General features: G+C 42.2%; 1 protein-coding gene across 1 annotated transcript; it reads right to left on the minus strand.

Annotated features, from left to right (window-relative positions):
* Nucleotides 1-2642: 2642 nt before the first annotated feature.
* Nucleotides 2643-11209, minus strand: LOC104524223 (methionine-R-sulfoxide reductase B2, mitochondrial). The gene is given in 8 exon segments (XM_010167022.2): nucleotides 2643-2750; nucleotides 4398-4542; nucleotides 8556-8632; nucleotides 9591-9649; nucleotides 9652-9747; nucleotides 11034-11094; nucleotides 11097-11173; nucleotides 11176-11209. Coding segments are annotated over 8 exon segments (657 nt in total).
* Between the last annotated feature and the right edge of the window lie 7481 nt (nucleotides 11210-18690).

The following is an 18690-nucleotide window of genomic DNA, read 5'->3' on the forward strand; positions in this document are numbered from 1 at the left end:
AAGACATCTAAACACTTTTAGATTTACAGTGAAGTGTAAGGGGCAGGATATTCAAATACCTCTCAGTATAGCTACTCCAAAGTGTGGAATACACAGTCACACTGAAAGGTAACGGGCCATTACTCTGATTTTACACACGTGGTGAAAGCCAAACCTTCCTCTTTCCTCCATTTTTAAATGAATAAGCAGAACAAGGTTGCTCAGCCCAGTGTCTGGTTTCTCTGGGGCAGCAGAGTTGTGTTTTATGCTGTCTTTTTTGTTGCGTATCAGTATAGTGCAGGCCAGCTGCTGTCCTTGAAGATGTGGGTCTGTTCATATATTTACATATCTGCAATTACCACTGCACAAGCTAAACCAGAGCCTTACAGGACTCTTTCCTCAGGTCATCCTGCTGTATGAGTGAGGAGGCACCAGCTGCTGCTTAGCCCAAATGTCCAGTTGCATACAATGTTCTTTACAGGTGTAAAATAAATGCGCTTTCTGCTCAGGCAAGCTTCCTCTGTCAGTTACTGACTTGCCAGTTCACTAAGAGTTGGTCTCCACCAACCATGTATATCAAGGTACTAAACCAAGCACGGTTTGCGCACAAGGCTGTGGATACTAGGGGGTTTTTTCCCACTCCATGATCTATTTTGTTTGTATGGAATTCATTCTCATCCTCAGAAGGTGTCAATGTGACCTGGTATCTGTGGGGACCAATAAGAAACAGGCATTTTTCCAGTTCTCTTCCTACTTTCTTCCATTTGCAGAAACAAAGAGTATTTCAGTTTAGTATCCCAGCCAAAAGTCACTGTCCTCAGGCAGGTGCTGGCTTCTCCACCAGCACGTGGCTGAGCACAATTTCTAGTCATGCTCCTGTCTGAGACAACCCTCTCCTGATATGAAAGGTGAGGAGAGGAGAGGGCAAGGGGTTGCCTGACTAAAGAATGCCTGTAAGGACCAACCCCCCTTTCCAGTAGCTGTGCAATAGATTTTAAGAAAAAAAAGCGACCAGAGAATGAAAGGATATCAGGATGGGGGTGGGGCATGAATTCTCAGCATGTGAGGACAGCGATTTCTGCACCACCTGAGCAGAGACCTGAGCAGGCTGGGCCCATACATCCTGGTCAGAGCAGGCAGGCAATAGCAATAGGTGATGCAAGGGCATCTCTGCATGGCAGAGTGTGATGCAGCACAGACACAGACACAGCAAGCAGACACTTCTGATGACAATATGATCGTCAGCACCTACGACACTACATAAAACCAGTAGCAGGAGGTGTCTGCTTCATTCATGGTGCTTCACACCTCTGGTGGCCTTTGTGCCATTCTGGTTTATGTTGGCTGTAGTAATCACTGTCCTTGTATGATGTTTTTAAAAGTTATGAAATTGTACAGTTCTCCTGTAGAAAGTACAGGAAAATGAGAAACTGCAGAGCTCCAAAACAGAAGGAGCAAAAGTAAATTGAGTGCAGTAGAGGTCTGCTTTCTGAAGACATTAAACAGTTTTAAGACTACACTAGTAAATGAACACACCCTTTTTATTACTGAGGCAACCAAAGTGGGGAGAATGGAAACAGACTGTTATAGGTAAAGCCAAATGAGATGTTGCTTAGTAACTCTCAGCAGGGAAGCATTTAAACCCAGCCAGTTTAGGGAAGCTGATGTTCTGACTCAGAGATTATTTTCTCTGGAAAAAACCTGAAAGCAGGAAAGCTCAATTTAACAAACATATTATTTGTTTTCCTGTTACAGCAAACCGTGGTACAGAAGTATTTACAAACTTGTACAAGGAAGAACAGACAAGGCATATTTTCAACAAAAGCATTACTTTACTGAACATGTTTTTTGATGCTGATTTTTTCCCCCCAAATACAGTAAACTTCACATTCATTTTTGTTTTCAGATTCTGAAATACACAAGTGATAACAGAGGTCTGGAGACGTTACACAGATAGTTACATTATTATCGTATTATTTCTGTAAGGGGTAGTTCCTGGGGCAAATTGTACTTCAGCTCTGCTATTGGACACAAAATTAAAGTCATGGATTCAAAAGAAGAAAGACTCCATGTCTCCACTGGTTCTGTTGCCTGGAGTAGTTTTAATTAGGCCCTTCTTCAGGACTTTGCTTTTATGGGTTCGCAGAAAGTCACCTGGCTTGGCTAAAGGTCTCTCTCATCAGGGAAAAACCCTCTCAAACCTTATTTGGAGATTCATGCTATTTTTGCTTCCCTTTAGAAGGATGCAATGATTTTACAGAAGTAGAAGCTCTGGAATGATCAGTCAAGTCCATCTGTATTCTTGAGTACTACAGCTACTGTTCAGCATAGGCAAAGTCAGGTTCAGGAGAGCACTTAATTTCAGCAGCCTCAATACAGTTAATGGTGATAGTTATGAATGTGAACTGTTGCATAGATTTCTTTTTTCAATTTAAAACATACAATAAACAGATCAACACATCACATTAGCCATGAAGAGGCAGACCACCAAAGAGTTACCGCAAAAATATGTATTTTATCATAATAATAATGATAATAGCTGGAAAGCAAAGCTGCAGTGGCATAAGTACTAAAATTTGAATTATATTAAAAGCGTGTGAGTTTTTCACAAGCCTGTTGTATGAGCAGTGAAAGATGTTCTGTAAGGCACAGAGATCCACTTCTCACTGATCAGAGCCTGGTTTGAAGTTTAATGAAACACTGTTGATACAGAACCTCTGCCCAGAAGGTGTGGGACCATTATCAAACACAAGGCCTATATGGGCATCACAGTGCAACAGGAATTATGTACCATGATTACCTTTGCAGCTATGGACCAACATTATGCTGGTACCTGCTGCACTATCCCAAATGAAGAAACTTGTATGGTGAATTCACCGTTGAGTTGTGTGTGTGGGGAGAGACTATAAATACATCCTGGAGTAATCACCTCTAGCCTGTGGGTGAATATATGCCCCCAAAAAAGCAAATCCCAGAAAAGGAAGCAAAAAGGTACTAATGCCAGAAAGTATATGAAAAAACTGGGAGGATCTAGAATTCTCAATACATAATGAACATTTCAAGTGAATTGAGACAGTCAGTGTAGGTCCTTCTCACAGGTCAGCTGAGGATACCCCCCCGTCCAGATTACTGATGGGAAAAAATAGACTCAGAAGAGCTATCTGTGGTTCATTATAAAATTGGAAGGTTGTTTCAGCTGGGCTTCTTCAAAGGTAATTGCTGGATATTACAGCAAACATGAACTCGTATCACAATAATGGACTGCAGTGAATGCTTGGTACGTTTGCAGATAATACCTAATCCTGCTAGAAGGGGCTGCAAGCACACTGGAGGACAGTATTAGAATAGAAAGCAATCTTAACAGTTTGGAAAAATAGACACAAAAAAAATCCCAAGGTGTAATCTGTTAAGCTCAATTACATACATTTATATCTTAACAGAAGTAATAAACAGCACAGACTTAGAGTTGGGAAGAAATGGCTAGGGGTGGCAGTTCTTTAGAAAAAGACCTGAGTATTACAGCAGGTCCTGAGACAAGTAGGGGTCATGGTTTGGGGAAAGACAAAGGTGTAAGGGCAGGAACGCTATCTCTGACCTCTGATCTCCGATGCAGGCTACGCCGGCTGCAGCGCTATGTCCAGCTTTGCACTGCACTTCAAGGAGGAAAAGGATCAATTGGAAGGAGCGCAAAATAGAGCAACAAGAGGATCGGCGCTCTAAAAAACACCACATAAAAAGGAACAGTTGAAGGAACTAGCTCTTTCTAATCTAGAAAAGAGAAGACTGAGAGAGTCAAAATCGCTTTCCAGAAAAAAAGAGTGACTTCTGTGAAATAAGAGAACCCATAGCAGATAGCTGTGAAGTTGCAGGGCACCACCACTGCCACGCAGGGCAAATAGTAGTAAGCTTCAACTGCTACAACGCAAACTTAGTGTTTTTCCTCAGTGTCTAACCAATAGTAGGAAGACATGAATGTTACAACTCATTACCTAGTAAGGTTGTGGAGCCTCCATCACTGCATATTTTAAGTACAGCTTCAGCAAACGTCCAGCAGGATTGAATTAGGAAGAACTGAACTTGTGATGGGACAAATGCATGGACTAAATCCCAAAGTCCCTTCTACCGTCTGCTGACACATACTGCAGTTCACCTGAATAAATTTTCTGTCTAAACTCAAGCCCTTGGCTATACTTACACAACTACTCTCCCCAGCCACACAATTTTCTTCACCCCAGACTGACTGCCTATATTTGATACTTCGAACTCTACTCATGTGTTTCATACCAAGGAGCAAGACAGAATAGTTCCAGTGATACCACAATTCTCACTGCTGTGTTTATTTTTTTCATTTGTGGGCACAAAACCCACTTATTTGTTAAGATTTGGGTCTCTGGGTATCACCTCCAAAATAAACATACCTGTTTGCAGACAACTTCAGTTCTAGTTGATCCTAATAAGTTATATGTTCATCTCATGAATGTGTTATTTTCATCTCTGCCACAAGTGCCATAAGCCTCAGAAAACAATGGCCATCCAATCCCAGAATTGTACTTCTTTTCAGAGCTATAGTGGAAACCAGATCTTCTTGTTAATTAATAACAGAGATGTTACCAAAAAGTCTGGTTTTAATAAGAACCTTGGCTTTTTTCCTCATCCTTGTGTTGTACTACTATTAATAATATTTGGCACAGTAGAAGTTTTCTCAGTGGCATCAAGCTGCTGGAACCTCCTTTCCAAAGGGAATGCTTGATCAGCCCACAACAGGAGGTTTTGCCTCACCATTTCTATTGCACTGAGAGTTTGGCATTTTATAAAGCTTGAAAAAAGGTTCTTCCAACAACTGAGCACATTGTTCAGCTGAGTTATACCTGCAAAGTTGCAGTTCGAAGCCTGACCCAATGCAGCACAACCTCAGAGAAGAGAATTTACAAGAAGAAACTAAGTATGGAAAATGAGTATGGAAAATGGCTGGGTTGGCCCACAGGACCAGAATCACATGTGACAATGGCTCCAGCTTGCAGTCAGCCATCAAAACAATTTGGTAAATCAAACAGAGCCTTGCTGAAACTGTCACTGAACCGATGACAAATCCTCACAGCACAAAGATCTGCTTTTCCAGAGAGATAATCGCAGCCGTCAGAAACAGTACTATGGATTGTCAACTTGTGGGTGCCTCCTGTTCACATCCAGAATTATCAGCCCTGCTTGGTTACATATTAAAAACTAGAGTATGTTGGAAAATATGATCAGAAAATATTTTTGGGATTTAGCAAATCCCGAATGAAATGAACAGGAATGAGATAATCCTTCTTATTTAAAGTTGTGCAAGTTTTGATAGCAGTAAGTGCTTTCTTCTAGCAAAAAGTGACCTAGTGTAAGTTAGAGTGAGAAATTAAAACCACTAAGATAAATGGTCTGGAGACCCACCGCAGCCGTTTCCCCCCGATTTCCCCCCGATTTCCCCCCGTTTTAGCCCAGTTTCCCAAACTCAATGCTCTTACTGGCACCTAGTGGTGGATGGAGACACCGGCACCAGCAGCAGCTTTTTTTGCCATCAAGGGGATTAGTCCATGAGTCAATACAGAATTTAAAGCAAAATATCTAGCATATATCATGTACATTTTGATGAGATATTAATAAAGTGAAGAAAAATCTGAAAATCTTACTTGCAATACTTTTTAGAAAGACGAGACAAACAACCTGGACAAAAAGTTTAAAAAATCCAACCCAAAGAACAGTGCATGGATTCATTTGTGATTCAACATGCATTTTATAACTACTTGTGCAGTGCTGTCTTTGAGCAATGTAAATGTGGAAATAAAAGAGAATTTGCAAATATAGAGTGACCAAAGGCTTGCTTTTGTGCAAGCTATTGCTCAGTCCATTACATCAATCCATGAAGACCCATGAGAAATGCTTTCCTACCTTCTTCCCTCCCTAGAACCAAGGAGAAATCAGAGAGTACAGAGGGAGGCTGCACCGAAGGGATTGCGGTTGGCAGCTCTGCATCTGCATGAGAAGGTATTTAGGGCTCCAGGCCTACTCTGCTCCAGGCAAAGAGGGCTCTCTGCCACCCCTGCTACACAGCCATCTGAGCACTGTGCCTGCTGGCCACAGATTCCCAAATCCAAACCTGGGGGAACCCAAATGTCCGTACACCACTTCTGAGTTTCCCTGACATACCTGTGCTGGTTTTTTTATTATTATTATTTTCAAAATATTTCAATCAGAACTCTTCATTTTCTGACACAGGGACCCTTCTGCTTATTCATACACAGATACAAGGATCCTCTCTGAAATCCTGTAGCGTCAAGCAAGATCTTCAATGCTATGTGGGTTTTGCATCCGACTGACTCTGTCCCTTACATGCCGCTCACAATACTTAAGTTTATTGTAGATGTTTTCCACTGCTAAAGGATCAATCTTTTGAGCTGTTAAACTAGCTCTCAACAGAAATGGTCTCTGTGGTTTTACTAACAGTAATATCACTTAGATTCTCTAATAGAAACATTTTAGTACCCCAAAATATTGCTGTTTGAGATCATATTTGTCCTTTGAAGTATTTCACCACTTAATTTATGGATAAATTGACTTTCCCTAAACATATGCATTAGATTAGCCTTCGACACACCATTCCTCCAGCACATGTCATTTACTTTGATCCCTATTTCAGTCGTCCTGGATGGAATCCAGATAATTCTAAAAAGTGCTTTTTGCTGTATGAATCTCAGCTGTAGGTTTATGGTTCGCTGAAGGTTTGAGATTTCATTAAAGCACCACAATTTGCTATCTATAAAGGTTAGGGGTTTGTTCCATGTATTTTCAACTCTTTCAAATTAATATTTGGGAGCAGAAGGTAATAAATTCTGGTAAAAATGTATACACACATATACTTTGAAAGAAAGGAGGAAATGCTTTGTGTTTACCTGTAGCTAATGATCTAATGCATTTGAAAAAGAAAGAAATAAAAATGATGAATGTATTTCTTATAAAATACCATTCTTTTCCCTCATTGTTAGTGTATGTGCAACATAAGGCATTAATGGAAAATATATTTTGAGACCATTTTGCACATTTAATAATCTTAAATGTTCTTAAAAGATTTTTTCTGTGTTTGGTTTTTTTTTTTTAATTATTATTTTCCTATATCAGTCTGTAAGGCTCAGCATTATTTTGTGCTTTAAAAAAAATACATGTATTCTCTGAGAGCTGGATACTGCAAAAAGCGGCATGACTGTTTGGTTGTATCGTTGTTTTGTTACTAGTTTAGCAGCAGAAGCAATTCCCTCCAGTGCTCATTTCTCTTCATGTTGGCCTGTCAATATCTATTGTCTAATATAAAGGATGCCTAAATTGAAGGAACATTTGAAGGAACTGAAAGAACTTTTCCACAGCTTAGCCATTTAAAATTTGTCTAATTTATCTGAATTTTCCAGAGATATTTTTAGGTTTTGTATTTGTCTTCAGGATATTCTGCAATGCTGCACTACCTTCTGAAATACATTTATTTAAAAGTGTTTATTAGCAAACCTCTACGGAAAAAAATACATTTAAGCAAATATTCATTTGCATAACAAGTTTTCTGTACTTGTCCAAAGGAAACCTTAACTGTTCACAATTATCTGCCTCCAATTTTACCATTCAATTGCTTAGTTTTGGTTTATTTTTAATACAGCCACTACATTTTTCCTCCTTTCTTACTATCCAGATTTCTTGTTCTTCAGCTTCCCATTTGAAGTTCTGATCTGTGATGCATCCTTCAAAGTCTTCATAAAAATGGGCGTATCAGTCATATTCCATTGAACTCTCAGTCAGGAGTATATAAAGGCTATTTTCTAGATCAAAAATATGAGGAACTGTCTTTTCTGGTTCAGTTACAGAGAACAGAACACCCTCTGCACATCCTACTCCAAGGCACTCTATTTCCTTTTACTTAGACTTTAATGAAGTAGCAAAATATATAGAATCGCAAAGAGCACGGAGGTTAATAGTTCAGGCATTTGCATCCTACTTTTAAAAAGTAGATGTAGCCAAAAAGGTAAAAATAGTGGAATTTAATTTAGGGAATGAGAAGGGGGTGGGAGTGAAGAGGAGGTCTCAGCTCCAGTATGAGAGACCCAGCAGTAAGAATGCAACAGTATCTAGACCAGGGTAGACCAAAAGTCTCTAGCCCAGCAGCATGAGTGACAGAAAGTGACCATGAAAGAGCACAAGAACAGAGTAAACTGAGTGATATCCACTCATAAACACACATGTTTCGTGGCAACTTATGGCTTAAGGACTTCTTAAACAGAAAATTATCAATCAAAAAGGACAGCGTGCGTGGCAGGAGAAAAAGGCAGACCCTAATGTAGCAACTACTGTCTGCTGGCCACTGAAGACACTCATATGCTCAAGAAAAGGGCACACCATGTACCTGTATCACCACAGGTGTCCTGGAAATATTATACATAGCACTCTGGCACCAAAGGATTGTTCTTCTGACCCACACATCCCATTCCTCTCACGAAAAGACCAAGCCCCTCCTGCCACAGCTATGGCATTTTAAGGATGCTGTGAAATCTAAGGGATGTTACCTGAACAGTGGGACATTGCAGCACACAGAGCAGTATATTCCCAATTCTGTGTTGTTCAGATACATTCCACTAAATGGCTTTTTAAAAAGGAAGAAAAAAGGAGATGTTAATAATGCAGGTCTTCAAAAGCTCACCATCTGGAACAAGCATGTAGGAATCAGATGCAAAACGGGAGAAAAACCATAAAAAGAAAGCTTCACAGGGGGGCTTTGAAGAACAAACATTAGCAGCCTAAAGAAATGAAGGAGAGGATGCCTTTGGATTAATAGCAAAGGCTACCCCCTGCCCCCAGAAACTTCGAGACCAGTCGGATGCATAAATCATCCAGGTATCGGGGCCAGAGTCGTGACCTCCGAGGAACTTGCGAAAAGTGCAGGATCCCAAAGACCAGGGCTCTGCTATGGAGTGCCACAACTTCAAAGTGGCTCTACAAAGGGACTCTCCTCCTCCCTGCATGGCCTGGAATTGGGATCCTCACTTTACAGATAAGGATTTAGGCACAGGTCACGAGATTTCATCCCACAGTGCATGCTCCATGCATGCAGAAGTCCTGGCTCTGGACTAGGGAAGCTGGTGCTCCATGTGCAAAGCTCTGTGGCCTCCGTCTGAGAAGGAAGCAAAGTGTGGGGACAAGGTGAGTGGGTGATCCGGCACATGAGGGATAACCTGACTCCTGCATGTTGCATGGCTAATCTACATAAGGTCAAAAAAGGAGACTACAGGACAAAAACATGATCTTCTCTCTCCCCTCTGGAGAGGCTTCCACTACTGCCACACAGATGGCTGAGCTGGCAGTAAGGTATCCCAGAAAAAAACAAAACATGAAAAGAATGCAGAATGTTTTTTTCATCTGCAAACCAGCGTGGGTCAGAACAAAATCCACCTGGTTCAGTAGGAGTCTAACTTTCATCCACAGGAAGGCAGGGGGAAACCTGTGAAGCAAAAGAGTGATGAGAGCTCCCCAAAGCAGGTTTTTCTTTGTCCGGTAGGCAGAGGAGGTGGCTTAACCTGGCCAGCATTAACATTTTTATGTACTGGTTCAGTTCCTTTTTCACTTCTAAGACAGAATTGCTCTGGAGTACATTTTTTTTCTAGTCTGTAGCAACTGTTGCTTCAGCTTGTTTACTCAGAGAGCCTGTGTCTTCAATTAGATATAGAAAGATCATTTGTATTATTTTTAACATCATTTTAACTTAGATTCTGTTAATGCTTTCCATCATTACCTCAATTATCCCGTAGTTTCTATGGGTACAGACAGAGCACAGGAAGGCAATTCAGGGACATAAGAGCAGGGGTGAGTGCAGGACTTTGCATCTGCTTTCCATTCTGCATGGTACATAAGGACAACAGCTCCAGCACATCACTTGGGAAAGCTCTGAATGGAAATGGGCATCTATGACCCAAGGTACCATCTGCTTGCCCTGCTTGGCCGTCTATTCAGGATGCTCCCTCCCTGGAAGTGTCCAAGGCCAGGTTGGATGAGGCTTTGGGCAACCAGATCTAGTGGAAGTTGTCCCTGCTGATGGCAGGGGGGTTGGAACTGGATGATCTTTGAAGTCTCTTCTAACTCAAACCATTCTGATTCTATGCTTCTATTCTGGCTTGGGATAACTGCTGGTCTGCTGCTGCTCCTTTGTCATCCCTGAGTATCACTGAAAGGTTTGGTGGTTTGCCTCTTGGAAACCCTCAGGAAGCAGAACTTGTGTATGGGCTATCAAAGACTAGCAACTTCCCCAGGCCTCAATGAAAAGTGATGCTAAGAGGGAGAACAGGAAGAAAGCATCACCTACAGCCCAAGAGAAACGGGGCTAAGGCTAAATGGAGGACACACAACAGGAGAGCAGAAACCACCCACAGTGCAAACCTCCAGCAACACCCGCTGTGAGTCTGTACACACTGTGCAGAACATTTATGGTGGTATTAGACTGGCAAAGAATTAATAGATTGACTGAAAAACAATGAGTTAAATAGTTTTATTCCTCCCTAACCAAAAAGTCTGAGGTGGGAAACCACCTCCACAGTTATCTCCCATTAACATAGCATATGTCAAAAAACCCCAGCTCCTCAGTGAAGAATGCTTGCCTGGACTCATCTCTTGCAATGCAAGGGTGGTACTGGAGAGAAAAAAATGGAATTTGAAAATTACAGTTTAACTGTAAAAACTATAGCTTAGCCTGCCAGTTCAAGAGTAATACCTACAGCAGGCTGACATAGTCCTTTCCAAATGGCTAGAGGACATCGGGGACAGGGATGCCCTCGCCTTGCAGTGTCTCTGGAGCAGATGAGCTGCCATATTGGTGGGGTGGGACTCAGGGAGATGCTCCAGTTGGCCGCAGTCAGCATCTTCCTCAGTCCTGCCCCACTAGGTTGCCTGTCTAATCCATGCATTCAACCTAAATAATTGCACTTTATAAAAGCAATGAGTAAAGCACCTGCTTGAATACCAATGCAGCATTTGCAGGTAAAGGTTTCAATCACTTCTTACTGAGAGGCAAAGAGATTGGTTTAAAAATTGAATGATCACTGCAGCCATAAATATGCCTTAAATACGACAAAATCCTGTCGAGGCATTTGCTTGCAGCTGCTACTGGTTGTTTTTAAGGAGAACAAGTCTGTATTTGCATGCAAAAGTGCTCTTGCTGTCCTAAGTGCATGTTGTAGGCATTACTCTTAGTTGTATTGACCAAATAATTGCGAAGGCGATGTGCTACCTAAGTGGCTACTTGTTTATGCAGTGTGATCTGCAGTCACAGCTGCTTTGACTTGGCCTATAAATATACCTGTAATAGGACCCATGGTTTAGTTTGGCCTCCTGTCCTTAAAAGATAGACCTGAATACAAGTCAGTTTGCCAGGTTAAGCCTTAATGCTGTCGTCTGCTTTTTTTCTAATAGCCCCATTTCTGATTTGGAATTAGTTCATCATTACTGAATGATGTGGAAGGAACTGTTTTGATTGCATCGGATAATAAAGCTAATAATGGTTTTTAATACTAAATAACTTTCTTTTTAGTCCAATTTGTCTAGCATAATTTTAAAATCAAAGCTACAGAGTAGTGTTGTGTGATCAGTCTTGTGTATACACACCCCTTCTATTGAACTCACCTCATGTATAAGATGGTGAGTTCCATGGCAGCCGAGGACATGCAGCACAGTGTATGATCGTGGCTGTAATGAAATCCTCTGCTCGGATCCACTACACCATGCATGGAAAGATGGATAGCAGCAAGGCTCAGGCTCGTAGCTGATCACATTTGCTGTCTGCAGCAGCAGGGGGAGGGAGACACACAGTTGATTAATGGCTTTATCCTATATAATAAGACACAGTGGAGTGAAGCCAGAGTACCTTGATAAAAATCCTGGAGATGTGAGTCCTCAGGATTGTGATTCAGCATGGTAGGGGAGCAGGGATGCTGGGCACGGAGGAGAGGGCTTTGCCAGGGCTCTGCTAGTAGAGGGCAGTGTCTATGCTGTAGGCAGAAGGACAACGTTTTTCCATGTTGAATCATTTTGGGAAGTGAAGATCAGAGAAAAATTTTTCCAAACCCTTTCTAGCTTCGTTTATCCCTATGGCACCCTATATCAGTCATTTAGCCATGGTTTAGGAAGGAACTGAAACGTGTTAGGGAGCCTTTGGAGAAGAGAGACCAAATTTGACACTCTCCCAGTTCTGGCAAATGGCTTAGGGCTGGAAAGCACTGGCAGGTGACAGTGTTGCTCCCAGGGCTCACTGCCGCTGTCTCCAGCTCAGCCATGGAAGAGGGGCATTTCCCTCCTGTTCCTGGCTTTGGTCTCAGTCAGTGTTTGCTGCTGAGCTAATCAATGGAGTTCTCCCTGAAGTGTCTGGGTAATGAAAGAGGGTGAGGGAAAGTGATTAGACCTGAAACTTGCATGTTTTAATGTAATTGACATTGATTTAACTGGTGCTTTTTTAAAAGACAAAATTCAATTAAAAAAAAAGGAACCGTCATTGCTTCCTTGCAGCTCTCTCTTATTGGTACTATGGTACTATCCCAAAATGCAGCAATTTTGAGGCAGTGGGAACTGAACCAAGACAGGTTCGCTGCTGTGCCATCTTCCTCTGGCTCTGGAGCAGAGGAGCAGGCGCCTGGGCCATACAGCCCAGGGAGCAGACGGAGCAGAAAGCATTAGGCTCATCAGCCCTAGCCTTGTCATCCTCTCTGTTATCCATTTTATTGCAAGCCACTCCCTGATTAAAATGAATGTGGTAGTGGAAGAGGCAGATCCCGTTCCTCCCAGTAGCTGTGATCCACATTTGAGGTGGTGCGCTGGCAGATCAGAACCTCAATTTTTCCCTCCAAAAGAAGCCTGACCTGAGTCCTCTGAACCAGCATGACAGGTCTTCCTCAAGCAGAAAACCCCCCCCCCCCGGCTGGAGGTATTTCATTTTTCAGATCCTCAGTGCTGAAAAACCAAATCATTGTCCTGTCATGCCTGTAATATTGCCTCCCATGGTTACAGCACATACCAAGCTTTGTAGCTAGGCAGAGAACCGGCCCGCATGTCTCCCCATAGACTATTATAAAAGCCAATTAGGCTGTTACTTAATTTTCTTCCTTTTTTTCTCCCCTTATGCACAAGGGGAAGCAGTTAAAAATCTCTCCTGGCTACATTATGTAAATTTTCAAGTAAATTCTCCCTGAATTGTAATTCAGCGGGTTCATTGTTAAAAATGTCACCAGACTTCAGCACATACATTAGCTGCATCCAGGGAAGGGTCACTCATCAAAAGCACAATGTCTTATTAGGTGTGTGTAGAAGGGAGAGCAGCACCTCAGCTCCTCCTGCAGCGTTACTTTGCACCAAGGCGGCAGCAGCAGCGTGTGTGTAGGTGGGTGAAGGTGAGAGTAGGAGGGAAGCGGTCACGGTCCAGACTATCCTGCGAATATTTATTTGAGCTCTAATCGTTTCTCAGCCCAGGCTCTGTCTTGACTGACAGCTTTGGGGACAAGCAGAGCATCACATAATGCCTACGCTGGCAGATACTGAGCAGTCAGCCAGGAAGTGGTGAGGTGCAGAAATCAAACAAACCCTATTCAAATTCAAACTTCCGCGTAAGCAGCTTTTGTTAACAAAGCCCCTTGACATTACTACGTACAGACAAAAACACTGAAACAGTGGTATTTTTACTTTATATTAATTTGTATGCAATCAGTTGTCCTCTGCTCATTTTGTTGTACCTAATGTATGGCCCCTCCTATGGGATGCTCCTGTTGAAACATACAGGAGCTCAGCATACAAGAATTTGGCTTGGACCTGTCATTCGTGGTGGTACTGTGTGGCCGGGTCCCAAGGAGAATGACGGAAAGGGGACCCACACGAGCGCTTTGGTGAGTAGGTTGTTGAGTAGGTTGTATCTGTGGTGGGCTCCATTTTCCCCACAGAAATCCTCACTGCTCTTGTAGGAGATGGTCGCGGGAACTCCACATCCTCCCTCAGTAGTCTTACGTCTCCTCTACTAAACTTGATACAACTCCACAGCTAGTTTCTAGCCACTCAGGTGTGAGGAAACTCTGAGCTCCTGGTGTATGGAGGTACTGTTTCCACATGGAAATGCTATCCAAAGATATGAGGTCATGCTCCAATGCTGAATTCCAGTGATGGAGAGGGATTTCAGAAAAAGTTATTAGCAGCAGAAGTGCCAAAGCATCTTTGGAAAGGATATTATGGGTTTCCAGAGGCACAGAGAGACTGAATGCAGATCTGAACTTTCCTGAGGCTGACCCATGGATTCTGCTGAGATTCATTTGTGGAGTAGCCTGATATGATTCAGGTCAAAGACATAATCAGAAATAATGAACACACAACTTCTTGCCTTGTTTGCTTTATGGTTTAACATAACTTTTTGCTGATAATAAGCTATAGGACACCTAATTATCCTGACCTCTGTTTTTAGAAAAAAAATAGGTCATAATTGTGGACTAGCTGAAGCAGGAGCCTTCTGCTGGAGTCTAAGGATGGAAATGGAATGGAATGGAATGGAATGGAATGGAATAGAATAGAATAGAATAGAATAGAATAGAATAGAATAGAACAGAACAGAACAGAACAGTTTGAGTTTGAGTTTGAGTTTGAGTTTGAGTTTGAGTTTGAGTTTGAAGGGACCTACAGGTTTGGCCTTCTGTGACAAATGCTTTGAGTTGTATGCCCTCCATAGGTCCTGTCCAGCAAAAATTTTTCTAGGATTCTAAATGCTTTGAGAAATTTGTTGCAAAATGAGTGAAGACATGAATTCAGAGTGAAATGGATATTTTGCAATCACTCCTTGATAGAAAACTCTACTCTGCAATCAGGCCACCTGTTCAGCTAAATTTCATCTACTTTGACAAGCAGACATGTGCTCTGGGATGCAGTAAGTGCTTCTGCAGAAGCAGCTATTGGGAAGCAAGAACTCCAGGCTGTTTCCCAGGATTGCCCCATGCATTCCCTATATCACACCATTCAAGTTCCTTGAGCCACAGGGATAGTAATAATACATGCCCCAAACTCGTGTGTGATTTCTTACCCCTCATACCTCCAGGTAGTGAAGAACTGTGATAGTTCTTCTTCTGCCAGCACTCAAAGCCTGAACAAAGCATTGAACGATCAGTTGTTTGGCAGCAACCACTGTAGCAGCAGCTTTCTGTAGGTTATCTTCATGGATTATCACCCTGAACTAAGCCCTGACCATCTGTTCTATCCTCTAATTACAAATGCAGGAAAAAAGAATTCATGATTGCATCACAAAAAGATGGGATATAAGTGATTTAAGAGTGGAATGTCATGCTTCACACTCAGAAATTGCTCTCCCTTCAAGAGACTGATTTCCCTGATAACAAAGTTTACCTCTTTCCCAGCAAATGGGAATTCCTGAGGGGCAGGGCTCACCAGAACAGGTTTTATTCCTGCTCACTCATCTTAAATGTGCTTTAAAATTTGGAATTCACATAACTGCAATTATGAACCTTCTTTCCTTCTGTCTTAGATGAGCTCCAAATTATGTATTTTTAATGCATTTTTCTAATCAGGGAAAGCACAAACTCATGCTACTTAAAAATCCCCCCAAATTCTGCATTTCTTCCCTCTCACTTTTGCTATGATGAAGGTATGTCTGGAAGAGTTGCCCACTCATTTTGTGCTGGCAGCTCATCTTCACTGCAATGCTCTTGGTTTAGAAGATAGGCAGAAAGTGGGGGGCTGAGTGCATGCCCTCGTCATGAGTGACCTTAAATTCTTTTGTACAGCCACTGTCCGAGCCTCCAGCGGTGGCAACAGTTTAGCTGGGAGTTCAAGTTCTGATTCACTTGTGTGGTGTGTGTAAGGACTCCTGGCAACATCTGCTGTCCTCTGAAAATCTTATACAAAAAAAATGGATGCAATTGAACAAGTTGAGGGGCCAAGAAGTAATACCTTGGACCTCTCTATTTTTTATGGGGTACATGCTCCTGCCACCAGCACCTCTCCCCAGTGTGAAGTGTTGCGCTCTGGGTCTGCAGCAGCTTTGGCAGAGCCTTCAGCAGCCCTAAAAGCTGTGACCCAGCTTGTGGGGGAGTTTGATGGGACGCTTAAACACACTGCTGGCTCCCTGCGAGAGATACTTGTCTCATGGCCAGAAAGGGAGGCTGGACTCGCCTCTTGATTTCACTCAGGTAAGAATTACAGAGTAATGAGCAGGACTGTTGGTAAAGTAGATGGATAGAGGAGGGGGGAAAAAAATCTCAAAATTAATTTGGCATCTGGGTTTTTGCAGGCTTTATAGTTGGTTTGTTTGGTTGTTTGGTTGGTTTTTTTTTCCTGCTGTTATTTAAAACCAGATTGTGATTTTTCTCAAATGCATATGTTATTTGAAAAATAAGAAACATGTAAGAGGGTAGAAGCAGTGCAAGAGATCACTCTAATTCAAAAAATTGCCTGGGGGATTCACAAGTGTACAGTGTACAGTTCTGCTTTGCCTAGTGTGATTTACGTGCCTTAAACTCATTCTTTTCAGTACTCCAGCATGCTCACCAGTTACCTGTTGGAAAAACCAGCATTCTGTCCTTGAGGCATGATTTGGTTTTCCATTTCATGAAAATGGAGTGCCCAGTGGCAGTCTGGCCCAGCACTCCCTACTCCTGCAGGAACGGGACTTTGGATGTCATTTCCTGGGGCCCATCTGAGCAAATCTGGGCTGAGAAAAAACTTCTACTCCAACTTCATGTGATATCAGAACTGGCCAGAGCTGCAGGGACAACTACCCTCATGGGAACTTTGGATTAAGAGCTTTTAAAAGACAGAATGTACTGAGTCGATGCTGCTGCTATGTATGTTCTGGTCCATATTTGCTATGTAGGAAGAGTAGAAAGGATCAGAGCAGGCTCTAGGTTTTATACAGACCTCTTGTTTCCACACCACACTTTCATTCATCTAGCAGGAAAAAATTACTGGTCCATCAAGTATTGCTAGCATGTTCATTAGCATGCATTGCTTTAACTTTTGAGTGGCAAGCAAAGGCACCTTCCCAGCATACCTAAAGTTCAGTGGCATTTCAGTACCAAAAATGAGCAAGACTTGACTGGAATCTGTGCTGCTGCTTACTGTTGCCGTCCCCTGGTCAGCAAATAAATACACAACAAGAAGCAACACACTAAATTGGTGGTGGCCCCTTTCTTACCCTTCCTCTGTCCCACAGTAACCAAAGCTACAGACTGGTCCCTGAGTGAATGATGGCAGCTTTCTGATCAGAGGTTTTGGTCCGGAGAAGGTGCCCTGACCAATGGAGCAGCACACTACTTGGCATGTGTACCACTGCATCCTGAACTCACCCTGCATGTCGTGGCCACATACCACATGCTGCACAAACACTTGGCTTGTGGAAACTGCCATGAGATACTTACACCCAACACAACTTTTATCACAGTGCTGCAAAGTCCTGGTCCCTGTTAATTCCTGCTACTTGGCTTTCTTGGGAATTCCCAGAGGAATTTAATACCTGAATAGCTCTAAGCTCATCCAGTGTTTAGTCTTATGGCCCTGACTTTTTAAAAATATATTTATACCTAAGGGTCGGCCTTTAGTCAGCCAGCAATCTTTTTGGTACTGCAGCTCCTGTTAATAGAAAGTGGATCTAGGATTAAACTCACATTAGGAGTCTACAACAAAAATAGTATAGTGAAAAGAAATTGGCACTCATAGCACGTGATTCTTCTGTATGATCTACCATAGATAAATGGTGTCTCAGGAGTGCCCACTTGTCAGGGAATACTCTAATTTTCCAACTTTGGAAATCAGATCTAATTACCAAAATGTCTCACATCTTGGAACACTGAGCAGACCTCAACTCTTTCATAATTTGTTCCCTAATGCCAATTAAAACTAATGACTTGACATTTTGAAAAGCCTATTAACTCTTGAATATGTTTTTGACACCTGGCCTTTAAGGGATCTTCTTTCAAAATCTGTCAGTAAAGGTATCTTGTTTAGAGAAGTTTATATTAAAAAGGAATTAAAAACACGCTATGGCGTGGTTTTTCAAATCCTTCTTATAACTAGGAAGCACTGCTGATCTGTGGAAGGCTGTAGCTTAGAAAACACAAGAAATTAATATCAGAAGCAGTGACAATAAAGTCACATCTGGAAAAAGCAAGAGAGAGCAATAACAAAGAAACGGGGAACACTGAGACTATGAACTGTAATTTAGAAGTGGGACCAGCGTGTGCTGAGTTGTCTGGCTGGGTAGTTAGCTCAATCTTTCTTGCAATAGAAGGGTGAAAGGGTTTTGGAGCAGTTTCTGGTCCATAAGAAGTTAGCACCATATTTTAAAACCAACTTGCACAATGCTGGCACCACAAAAGGGAAAGTTGTTACACGCTATGGAGTCCATGGAGGAGTTTGTTATTTTTGGCAGTTTTATGCAAAATAGATGAGGGAGTGAGAAACAGCAGTGGACAGCTCTAAAGCTTTATGTAGACTGGAAAAGGTTTGCTCACAAGTAGACCTCCATGCAAAACCGGCTCTGCACTTTCTAGAAAAGACTTTTGCTGAAGAGCCTCTTTGGTCTTTTAGTGTAAAACAAGCAAAGCAATCTTGCACAGACCAAGCGTTAGGACTGCTAGAAGACAGGGTCAAAGAAACCTTCTGGTGTGCTCACTTGCAAGA

Source organism: Antrostomus carolinensis, unplaced genomic scaffold (genome assembly GCF_000700745.2).
Source record: "Antrostomus carolinensis isolate BGI_N321 unplaced genomic scaffold, ASM70074v2 scaffold55944, whole genome shotgun sequence".
Taxonomy (NCBI): domain Eukaryota; kingdom Metazoa; phylum Chordata; class Aves; order Caprimulgiformes; family Caprimulgidae; genus Antrostomus; species Antrostomus carolinensis.